The sequence below is a fragment of the Sparus aurata genome, chromosome 5 (genome assembly GCF_900880675.1).
Source record: "Sparus aurata chromosome 5, fSpaAur1.1, whole genome shotgun sequence".
Taxonomy (NCBI): domain Eukaryota; kingdom Metazoa; phylum Chordata; class Actinopteri; order Spariformes; family Sparidae; genus Sparus; species Sparus aurata.
Genome location: NC_044191.1, coordinates 22,565,954 through 22,578,601, shown reverse-complemented (window position 1 = coordinate 22,578,601; position 12,648 = coordinate 22,565,954). Strand labels below are relative to the sequence as shown.

Here is a 12,648-nt window from a genome sequence, read left to right as displayed (position 1 = left end):
TACACAGATCTTAATCCACACTAGACCCAAACAATCTTGTCCGGCTAATGAGAGTCCCCCAGGGGACGAGAGGGTACGAGGGTCAGTTCTCTCCCCATCCATAAAGCTCGTTACAGGCCTGTGAATGTGTAAGTAGTAAACAAGACCGTACAATTAGAAATGGCTCGGTGATACTAAAGAAAACGAGTCCGCAGGGATCTGAAGAGGCTACTTGTGTGGATCCTCCGGGGCCCCTCAAGATGCTCAGCGAACATCTGTGAGAGAGTCTCAGACATTAGATGGAGCCGTCAACGCAACAGTTGTAGAAGACGAATCGGCGCTCGGGGGCTAAACTGTGGAGGCTGGTGTGTTGATGGGTGAGGGGGATTAGAGCAGCTCAGTTTTCAGCGGTCATTTACTGTAAGTGTCGGCGGGAAAACTGTCACACCTTTTCGAGATGAGCTACACAGACAGTAAACACATCCAACTGTGTGTGTGGTGTCAAGCGTGACTATGAAGAGGACAGTTGTTCACACTTGTGTTAATGGGTATACGAGCTGTTTGAGTCACTTGTGTTCACAAGGAGAATCTCCTCTGATGATCCTTCACGAGCGTTTGACAGAAATTGACACTCCTAGAGGCTGCTTTTTCTTTCCACTTGAAGAGGTAACGGTTACAGTCAAAAGCACTACAAACACATTTAAAAGATTTGTATCACATTTTGTTATTCTTTCAGGCCACACCAAGCAGACATGTCATATCACAATGTTTCTGTGAAAATGTTAACATTTTAACATGAATCTTTATCTGTCGAATGACAACAGGCGCTCTGTCAAAATGGTCAAAATTTGAAAACTAGAAGCCACACAAGGAGTAAATACGCTGCATTAATACCGTTAAAGGTGTGCTATGTAACTTTTGTAAGTTGTCGTTTTGGTTTATAGTCCAAAGTTCTTGAACTGTAGGACCTCTAGATGGGCAGTGGGCTCCTTGGCTGCATGTTAGTTCTTGCAAACTGCTGTTCCTTGCATCAACTGTGCTCTCTGTGTTTAGGCCTGTAAAAAGTTGCATAATGCACCTTTAACAGTGTTTGAGATGATGTCCACAGCTGTCCCTTTCAGTCCTGTCATATCAGATGCACAGATACAAGCCCAGCACTTTGCATGACAGTAAGTTACATAAACGTGTCCTGACTTGTCCCTTTGCACACCACATCTGCCGCTGCAGGCCGCCCGGCGCCCACCCACACTCCGTCTCAAAGGCGCAACAGAAGATCTTTTATGCAAAGTGTCATTAACATTGTACAGTCTTGGCAGAAAGCTCATTCATGGTCTACAGTGCGGGCAGCCGTTGAACAAGTTTGTATTATGTCATCAACACAGCAAGCGGATAAAAATGAGGAGTTAATGGATACATGAAAGATTATGTGCCACAGTCCTGTGACCATTTAAAAGCTTGAAAAGTGCCTCAATAACTGCTGTAATTGAGTCATTGATGGGATTGTTTTATACATGGACACTGGAAGGTATTCTCTGTTAAAGTGGAGAACTTCTAAAAGAAAACAAAGCAATACAGATTGGAGTCAGTAATATAATGTTTTGAGATCACAGAATAACTTAACAAAACAATAATAACATGGAAAACTTTTTTTTCACTTATTTAGGCACCGTTTTAACACCTGACTGGGAACTATAGCTTCTTATTCTCACTATCATGACTTACTGGCATTATATACATGGTACTTGAAAATAAACTACAAAAAAACTCATTGTAGGCTAATGCAGTCAGCACCAAAATTGCCTTTTGTGGGGCTTTAATAGAGATTTGATTGTACCCATATTGCATTTCTGAAGACACTTTAGCACCACCTGGTCAATTTACGCATGTACTGTGACATAAACACTTCTCATGTAATTTAGTGTGTAATTCAATTTGTTATATGTTACATGATGCAGATGAGGAAGTGAAAACAAAGAAAATAGTTTTAGGTTTTTTTTAGTTTTATGTCTTTAAATCACGTTTACTCTTTCACCCTCATCAAAAAAATCTTATTTCACAAGATGATTTCTACATCGCGGAAATGTCCACTCTCAGTGTATGTGCCGTGCAGGTTTCACATTTCCAAACCACACTTGTGTAATTTGCAAACTGGACCAGTATTGTCTTTACAATCAGTTGTGATGTCTCAAACTCATGTTCATCACTTTTTTTGTGATGAATACAGAAAAACCTGCCCCCTTTAAACTCTCATTCTGCTCAGTGCAGTTCAAACATCCAAGGGAAATAAGAGTTGGAGAATAAAATGCTTGGTATAGCTACTGAACTGATTACACGAGGTGTGCAGATTTATTTAATCCAATCTTAAAGCAACTAAATGCAACTTCCTGGCGTCCGACCTGAGCTGCCAACACAAAGCGTCTGTATTTAAAGTTCTGGGGACGAGACTCAACAATTAACCTGTCTCCAGGTAGCTGAATTTTGCGTATTAAATCATCATCGAAAATACTGTTGAGTTTATATCATACCAGAGAAACAGCATCTCATTTGCATTAGATGTAATGTAATCCTTCATTAGATGGCTAGCAGGATACAGATCGTAGCTTAAACCCACAATGTCAGACTATAATAGCCTCTAAATAATGATACTTACGAATGTGTTATTTAAATGGATGAGGGCTGACGGACTCTCAGACAGATAATACTGTATATATTCTGATGTGATCCAGTCCTGAGCAGCTGTCTCTGTTTTTTGAGGCCCATAAAGTCTCTCCATCTGTGCTGCACCAGTCGAGGGGTCAGACCCCAACCCCCAGGTCAACACAATGAGGAGGAAATCAACACAAATCCTGTTTACTCGCAGCCTCACAATGTGATACAATAAACACATTTCCCCCCTTCTCCTAACAATGAACAACAGCACAATAAGGTTTTCAATGAATTACAGTTTTTATAAGCTTATGGCTGATGAAGGGAGGAATGACTAATAGTTTGGTAATGTTTTGTTATAATTGCCACAACCGACGCAGAGCAAGGCGGTGATCTTAACGCGGTGCAGCAGCAGGTTATTCACCCGGGAGATGACCGAGTGCGAGGTAGTCAATAAGTGTAAATTGATACAACCAAAGAGAGATCAGGGTCGAGGCTCAGACTGACCTAGTCGACATGAAAGTGTTAAATATGTCAAGTGGGGCCACGCAACCGTCTGTTCATTTTTCCAACAAGAGACATAAAGTTGCTGTTCACAGGTAAGGAACAGTAGAGGCAGCATTCACAGAAAATTGTGAAAATACTCTTCTCAAACTTCCAAACTATACTGTAATCCTTCCATTTATCAGAGGAATTCAAAGTCAAGATCACCAAATTTAGGGATACATGGTTTTCACTGGGCAGCAAGGGCATGTGTACATTGTAAAATGTAAATTTGATTTGAAAGGTAACTAGTAACAAAAGCTGTCAGATAAATGTAATGGAGTAAAACAAATAAAAATAAAACCTACAGGTGTCTCTGAAATTTAGTGGAGTAGAAGTATAAAGTTGCAAAAAATGAAAATACTCAATTCAAGTCAACTCTCACTGAACTATGTACGAGCGACTTCTGTTTTTCTCTCATCTTTCAAGTTATTTTTTTGAGGTTCATTTAAAAACACACAACACTGGAGATCACCTCCATGGATCGCTGCTGCAGTCAGGTTGATAAACAGGAGTGATAATAAATCCACTTAAGTAATCTCTGAGCTCTCCTCCCATCAGTGCATTGTAATGTCTGTCTGAACTAGTGTTGATGTTCTGTAACTTGTATACACTGTGCAGTATTATAATTCCAGATATAAATATATACATAATTTATAGTGACTTTATTTCAAAGGATGGACATCATTAGCGTTAATCATGGTTGCTTTTGTTCATTCTTGACCTTGTGGCAATAATCTGAAAACATTCTCAACTCAAATTCTTTTTACCAGCTTTTGATCAAATGAAATGTGCCATTTTAACCTTTTTTTTTTTTTTTTTTAAACTAGATGCAAAACAGCAAAAAAAAAAACAGATGTCATCCTTTTACTCTAAGTGCTTAAATCACTGATTGACTGACTGACCTAAAATCTAGGTGGGTTAATAGCCAAACAGCCAAAGCTGATTATAAGATAACCAGTCTGATACATTCACATCACAATACCCATACAGTGCTGCCTTGATCGGATTATAATGGTGTTATAAGTGCGCATGTAAACACAGTTAGATCTTTTCACTGTAACCTCCACCTCCCTTGCTTAACAGTTTCTCTCAATCACTGCCTCTTCTACGCTCTGTCTGCCCTCAGGGTTTAAACGTCTGCTTCATTTTTTCCCTTTTTTTGTTTTTTTTCCCTTTTTTGTTCTCTGGCAGCTGTTTTACCTGTAACGTCCCCGGTAGAGTCTCTGTGTGTAACACTGAGGTCTATCATGAAAAAAAATGTCTGTGTCGAAAGAGACAGTTACCACCTACGTGTGGTTCACGATCCCGAAAGACAGCCTCAAGAACGTTTATCCTACACTAATCTAAAAGTGATCTATGAAGATGGGAGTTTCAGAGCAGCTCAGTCAGTGCTTTACTGTATCCCTATAAACAGTGTCTATAAAAAGTTTGCACCACCTTTGGACAATTTCGTGTTTTATTGTTTGACACCACTGAATCAAAGAAGACTTTCATGTGGCTTTTTGATGCCTTTCAATAGAAAAAAGTGAAAAAACACAACGCAATGTTTGTTTTTTTTCTCATATCGTGCAGCTCTATGTGTTGCAGAGTAATGAAAAGTACAGCTGTGGTTCAACTACGGACTCGTATTTTGTCTACCTGCGCATGACAGCCGTTACCTGTGTGAAGCTGCTCGTACACCGTTCTCAAACCACCTTACAGGAATCTGCTCCTCCATCTGCTGACTCTGCAGGCTGGCCGAGTGAAAACTTATGAGACCCACTGTCAGCATTCATTTATCGCTGTAGATCCTATCTGCTGACAGGCTGGTTCTCAGGCTGCGTCAGGCTGTGATACCCTGATGCAGGACTGAGTTGGACTAAATGACACAAACAAAAACAGAGCTTGCGTTTCTGGATCCATGCCGCATTAAGGCAGTTTGGTTTCTGAATCCATTTACTGGAATTGTGTCTGTTTTCATGCAAGAATACAGAGTTTCGCCCAGAAATATACATGCTTGAAAAAACCCAGCTACACAAATGTCTTCATATACTTTTCCATACTTCTGTTCTGGAAGTGAATGTTTTATGTTTTCTAGATTTATGTTGAAGTTGTAGGTGCTCATCTGAGTGATTGTAGATATTTGGAAACAATTTCATGTCAGTTCTGCATGAAATAAAAAATACAGTTCTGCCAAAAATGCCATTTGTGTTAGTTAGATCATTTCAATTCTAGATCATTTTCAAGTAAATAAAGTCGCAGTTTGACGTAGTTAAATTTAAAATACCATCTAGTTTTATGTGAAAACCGCTCAGTGAACCACTTCGTCTCACTCATCACACGTCGCCAACACCAACTTGGCACAGAAAACGTACAAAAGATGATAATCACAATAAAACTGACCATATCAATAACTGCAGTTCCGTGAAAGGCGCCTCCATCAGTTTTGTGCGCAAGCTAATATACAGCAGCAGCTCTACAAGGTTTGAGTTAAGGTCATTGAGGCAACTGTTGGCTGTGTCGTCTTTATAATTACGTATTTTCATTCCTTATTTCAGTCTTATATTTTCACTCTTGTATACGATTAGCTTTATGACTAACTGTGACTTGGAAAATGACCTTTTAAATCTTAAAAAAACATTGATGTGTGATTCATGTCACAAATCAAACGAGATAAAAAAAATGTTTTTGTCTCTCTGGAGTCACTACCATACAAAGTTTTTCTGAAATAAGGTCCCATGGGGTCCACTGGAAGAGACTTCAGCTCTCTATTAACTTAAAGTATAATAGTAATAATAATAATATTAACAATAATATTATTAATAATAACAATAATATATGAACATAAGTTATACATTTAGCATAATGTTTGATTAGCATAAAATAGGCTACCACCAATAACAAAGCAAACGGTTTTATTTACTGTTTAAATAAAGTTTTATTTTCGAGAATAAAAAACATGAATTGCTCACTTAACTCATCTAATGTCTCATTGTTTAGAGTCTGAACTTCAAGAAGCTCACACTGAATGCTAACTTTTTTATAAACATTACTGACAGGTGGGGTGTCATCAGGCGCAGACTAATTGCTGGACTGATGATTCAGAACTCGTTAATTAATCAGTCACTACGTGTGGGAAAAACGCCCGGGAACCATATCTTTTCATCAAGTTGTACAGCTTGTGCCTGTCTGGGTTTCCAACTGTGTGATTGTCCCAAGTGTGTGTCTGTCTGTGTGTGTGTGTGTGTGTGTGTGAGAGAGAGAGAGAGAGAGAGAGAGAATAACGCCCCTCGAGCAGCGGATGGAGTGAGTGAGTCCCTCAAGTCATTTCCAAGCCGGGATCTGAAGTGACAACATCCCATGCTCGGAGTTCACAGACAGACGCGCTCTACTTTCTCTATGTGGATTTTACTCCTCAAAGGATGAACTGAAAGTTTTTTTTTTTACCTGACGGAGAGGGAAGACACCATATCGGATCTATGAGAAAACCCACGTGGATTTATACATCCATTTTTAACCAGAAGGAATGCATATTTTCTTTGTCAAACTAACTTTCTTGTTGTCGCTGATAGCACTAACACGAGGTGAGTGGCGGGGCTGGAGGTTCACTCCTGGGTAGTTCACTGCCCTCAAGAAAGTGTGGTTTATTTCTTCATTCTTCTCTTTGGAGTTTGAGTTGAACTTGTTGCATTCACCTCCTCTGTAAAAAGAAATGCTGGACTCAAACTTAAGTGTAGCGAATTTTCACCCAGAGTTTTTTGGACTCCTCCTGCAGGTTTACAGTTAATTCACGTGTAGTTTTATGTCTGTGACTTAAAGCACCTGTTGGCATTAATCCTAAACGTGTCTTTTCACCACCTTACTCCTTAATTTATGCTTCCCCCCCCCCCTTCACTATGCCCTGGCAAGCTGTTGCTCACTTGTCCAGCAACTTTCTCTCACTTGTATGCAAACTCATGCCTTTGCAGTCATTTATTTATTATTTATTTTTAAGTATTGCAAAGCTGTGTTACTCCCCATAATGGCTCATTCCTTTTTTAGGACAGCTGCAGAGAGGAGCATGCATCTGCCAGACCGGTGTCAAGTCCCTGCTCACCACAAAAACTTGCACTTTTTGAGGTGGCAAGAGTCACACCTAGATCTCACATTTACGGAGCATTACCTGTGCTATTTATAACTGAGTGTTGCATTGTGATAACTGGCCCCTCCAGACTTGCTAAAAAAAAAAAAAAAAAAAGTTCCTCCAAGTTTCAGCAGGTGCATTAAAACTTTTACATTCGCAGGTCTAAGATGCTTCATGCCCACGGAGATGTGTTTGAACCAGGGGACGTGTCAAGCGAGCCCAGACGGAAACGGACAGTGCAGGTAAGCGCTTGGCGTCTGTGTCTCTCTGTGTCTTTAACAAGTACAAAAGGTGAGGAGTACCTGCGGGGAAGAATTTGTGGGACTGGTGGCGTTTGAGGTGACTGAGGATTTTTTTTGTTTGTTTGGCTGACGTGAGCGTTCACACCAGTGTTTCTATTTCTGGGAGGCAAATGGTCAGAGAGCTGAGACAGGAATGAGTGGACATTGATGAGGACAGGGGTCACTGAGAGGGAGAGAGAGAGAGAGGGACAGTGTATGCATGTGTGTGTGTGTGTGTGTGTGTGTGTCGCTGCCACCACACTCTGCAGCCAAACTCTCGCAGCCTTAAATCTTGCTTTTCTTTTCTTCCACCGAGCGACAGCTGGGGTTGCCAGAAGCCCGGCGACCATTGTTCTCCGCTGCGATTAATTCTGTGTGACTAATCTGGGTGAGGCTTCCCAGAGAGACCCTCAGACCCTGTGCTCCAACCACCACCCCCTCCTCTCTTCTGGGATTTTGTCCCCTCCTCAATGGCCCTCAGTGCTCTCCCTCTCTCTTCCTCTCTATCATTCCCCTGCACAGATGGCATAGGTTGGATGTTTATAAGAATGCTGAAAAATGAAGACAAGTCTTGCCTTTTTTGTGATGAGATTTTCGTATTTGGAGATTGTTTTTCTGTCCTCGTGTAAACCAGTAAGCTTCAGCTCTGCCCAGAACTCAATTTCGACAACAATAGGGTCTACTTTGTGCTTGGCTCTATTTCCATCCTGGCACGAGAAGCATCAGCCAGTGTCATCTTACCGACGCAGAGCTCGGTGACCATCGGGCCAAGCGGGTCACAGCTACGGCACCAACCAGATCAGGGCAGCCATCTTGGCCCCCCGCCACATCTTAATTTGGTCTGGTTGTGTTATTCACCCCTCAATCACACACTCAAACTCATCCCCCACCCACCTTCCCCACCTCCTCATTGGGCCACAAAGCCATCATTGTGCACCCTGCACTGTCCTCCTCCTCAGACTTCTCCAATTAAACATGGAGATGGACATCCTCGCAGTTTTGAAAAGGTTTGAGCGGGCACACAGGGCTCAGTGTGACAAAGTGTGTGTGTGTGTGTGTGTGTGTGTTGCTCTCTTATTGTGTCACTGTTCATCTAGTTTAGGCAGCAAAATGTTCATAGCAGGAATTTAGAGGAACATTTTTTTAAAGTTTTTTTTTCAGCGATTTATCGATTGGGCAATTATTTAAATCAGGAGTAGAGATAAAATACCAAAATATTCTCTGGTTCCGGCTTCACGGGTGTGAAGATTTCCTGGGTTTTGGACTTTTGATTGAACTATAAAGAAAGACATTTGTAGAAGCCACGTTGAATTCTGGGTAGTTGTGATGGGATTTTTTCCACAATTCTTTGACATTTTGTGGACTAATTGATTCATGGATTAGCCAAAAATTAACCAACAGATTATTTGAGGAAGTTTTTCGCTTAAACTGATCATTTAAACTGTTGTACAGGTTTGCTATCGTTACTCCTCAACATGAACTTCCTTCGAGCGTTACACAAGTTCGATGAGTCCATGCCTCAGCTCTTGTGCAGCAGCACAGTTGGCAGTGTCGGGGATCGAGAGCTGAAGTGAAAGAAGTAATTGCAACCAGGTGGATCCTGTTCAGAGCTTAATGCAAGGTTTTTCCTGTTGCCGTAGAGAAAAGTGTCAAGTGTATTATGTGACTGATGCACTATAGGGTTCATTGGTATATTTTCTTATTAGTTATCTGTTGTCCTGTTTGGCTTGATGAAGGATATGTAAGTGATTCCTAATGAAAGCAGAACCTCACTTCATTCTTGACAGAGTTATGATTTCACCTCTGTAGAAAAGCTGCCGCTCTTGAACTCAAGTGCTACGTTCGAGGTCAAGTAAGTGTGTTTGGATGCTTCAGTTTTATATAGTGTGACAGAGATGCCTACTCGACATGCCATACCATAAATACCGTCTCCTCCTCATATCTGGGCACAGTGAGCTCCTGACTGAAGTTTATCTCCAAAGAGCTTGGAGGAGGCCTCTCATTTACAGCACAGGCTTGGCAGCAGGAGAGAGCAGTGACAGAGTCAAGCCAATCCAGACCAGGAAAAATAACTCCCAAATTCCAGTGGCACAATGGCCAGAATCAAAGCAGAGCTTCTCTCTGCCCGGAGAGATGAGAGATGACGGGCGGGGGGTGAGGAAGGATGCTGTGGAGAGATCACATACCCTCATCATCAGTTAGTCGGTGTGTTGAAAACATACAACTGATTTCTGGCAGCCTGTTGACAGCAAAAAAGTCACATTGTGAGGAGTTTTTAGGATTTAGGCTGGAGTTTGTGGAGATTAGGCCAATCTGGAAGGATGCAAGCATACCGCAGAAATTCCTCCAGACTGTCATAGACTTGTCCTGTTGGAGACCTGAGCTGCCTGTACTTAAGGTCAGTTAAGTTGCAGAGGACATTTAATGAACTCCTGATTCACCTGTATCCACATTGGACAAAAATGTGGCATTTTTCATGATCAAAATCGGAGCTGATTTGAAATTGCTTTCCAAACTGATACTCTTGAAATGTGATGGCGACACTGAGCTCCATCACAGATTCCATAATAATTTGGACTATAACTTTTTCAGTAACATGGTTTGACTAATAAAATATATTTTTTCTCCGAAATGTATTTTACATTTGACAAACTAATCTGAATGCCTTAACATAGCTTCAAAAGAAAAATACCTCTAAATACCTGATCAATAGATAAGTAAACACAATCAATGATTAACATTTGATGCTTGACAGCTTTCAATAGTTCATGCTACACATTTCATTATCAAAAGAAGAAAAAGTCAAAACTCAAACTTGAACGTGTGGATGGCAAACTTACCAAGATCTAAAAAAAGGGAGAACTTAAATCAGGATTTTTCCGATCAAATAACAAGAGTCTTTAAGTCCCTGCTGCTATGTGCGGTGACCGCTACAGTACATATCCACTTCAATGAAAGTGAGCCCTTGTCTGTCTGGTTTGGCGGATTCCTTAATGGCATCTCTGTTTGCTCCGGTCGGATGAGTCTATCTCACCCCCCCCCCCCCCCCCCCCCCACACACACACACACACACACACACACACCACTCACCCCACCCTCCCCTCCTACACCTCCATTCAGAGTCAGGAAACGGCCTTGGAGTGGCCTGAGGGAAGAAAAGGTGCCGTATCTGATCATATCATCACACGACGAGAAACACACAGCGTGAGGCTCTTATATGGCCGCTGCCGCCGGTGTTGGGTTCCCTTTGGCAAGAGTCCGGCTGGTGAGAGGGCTGATCGTCACTGTGTTCGGGCTGAATGAACTGACTCGGCGGCGGGCAACCTCAGCGCTGAGGATTAGTGATATTTGAGCCTTCCTGGTTGGCATATGCCAAGACAAATCACATAAACTTTGATCGCAGGCTGAGAGGACTGACAGTCAGAATATGTGTGTGTGTGTGTGTGTGTGAGACAAAGACACTTGGCATACTCCAAACCCCACTTCCTCATTTCTTTTTTTTCTTTGAGCCAGACCACCTGTCTGTGGGTTATTGTATAACAACTGAGAGGGACGTGCACTAACCCACACAGCAGCATGCTCCATAATACCCATGATTACTTGTGGTTTTGCCCATTCAACTCCACACAGGAACAGATCGACTTTGTCTGCCAGGTGTGCCTTTAGCCCTCAGTCACTCTCGCTGCTTGGTGTACACTCACTCACGGGATATTTAGGAGAATGGAGTGTGATGCCTTTGTAGTGAAACGGAGCGGGGCTGGTCACTTAAGCAGCAAAACAGATCCGAAGACTGATAGCAATCACGGCATCTGTTACTCAGGGAAGTTCTCAAAGCGAGTCCGCTCGTGACAAGTCGCAGTTTGTGGGCCAGGATTTTCTGGGAGGATCTAATGGACTTCTCTTGGGGGTTAAATAATACAATCTTTATATAAGACATGTGTTTTTTGGACACAGTACTGTTTGTGATTAACTAAAGCAGAAGGAGAGACTGCGGTAAAGAAACAGTTTGAGGTGAATTTGAGTCCACGCCTTTTAAACCACCAGCTAATATGATGTCCATCACGAATATGTGTCACTTAATTCCAATATATATAAAAAAAACACACTTACACTGTAACTGCAGAACTAGTCTAAGAATCCTCTAATTTTTATGTTTTCTTCAGGGTTTAAGTTATCTGGTGATAGCTGTCTGTACAGGAACTACTAATAGCTGATGTGGCCAACTTTTAATGGTGCCAAGTTGCCAAAATTTGACAGATATAGGACTAAATGATGAAGGTTGAAGTTGTAGCTCACAGCTAGGTATGCTAGTGTTAGCTGTCAGTGCTCGGCTGCCTACATTGTTGGAAAATGACTTGCACAGGCAGCTAACGCTAGATGGACTTCTGTAGGTCGTTCTGTAGGTCTAAAATAAAGTTGTCTATCTTTTTAAATATGGTGACGACAGCGTTTTTCCCCCCTGCTATATACATCTGTATATAGAACGGACACCAGCTTATGAGACACATTCACCAGTTACAGCACATGAAATCTAAAAATGTAACGCTCACTATCAGTCTGATCTTTGCGGTGATTTACGAGGGACAATTGGACGCTCGGAGGACGTAGTGATGAGACACTTTGGCTTAACCCTTGAAGTCGCCGTGTACAGTAACAACTGTGGTGTCCGGTTCCCTGACACCTTCAGACAGCCGTAAAGCCTTAAAGTGGTTCCCAGCCTCGTAAAGCAGGCAGTGGCAGAAGCCATTAGAGCTGCTGTGACTCTCAAGACATGTACACACACACAGTCCCCGGGGGAGCCAACCTTTCCCATGGGCTGAGTCCATAATAATAAATGCTCCCAAATAAACAGGGTCTCTAATGAAGTCTGCCAGATGTGGGCTGGCCAGGTCAGCTCTCCTGTACGATTAGAGAGGAAGGAAAAGAAGGATGGATGTAAGGAGAGGGAAAGAGGGGCAGTGCTTCCCCTGTAATTTCTGTAGCCAGTGGGGATTTGGTGGTAACTTTGGTTTCAGTTCCACAACAAACAACAACCCCGTTTCTTGTGCCAGCTTTGGTTTTAGTGGAAGAGCTATTTTTATTTTGCTAGACTCA

General features: G+C 42.0%; 1 protein-coding gene across 2 annotated transcripts in view; it reads left to right on the top strand.

The window, feature by feature from the left end:
- Positions 1-6,479: 6,479 nt before the first annotated feature.
- Positions 6,480-12,648, top strand: part of notch1b (notch receptor 1b) — a 44,377-nt gene continuing 38,208 nt past the window's right edge. For both annotated transcript variants that reach the window (XM_030417178.1, XM_030417177.1), the window contains exons 1-2: positions 6,480-6,734; positions 7,434-7,515. In XM_030417178.1, coding sequence (XP_030273038.1) covers positions 6,677-6,734; positions 7,434-7,515 — 140 coding nt within the window. In that variant the 5' untranslated portion in view covers positions 6,480-6,676. The remainder of the gene's footprint in view (positions 6,735-7,433; positions 7,516-12,648) is intronic.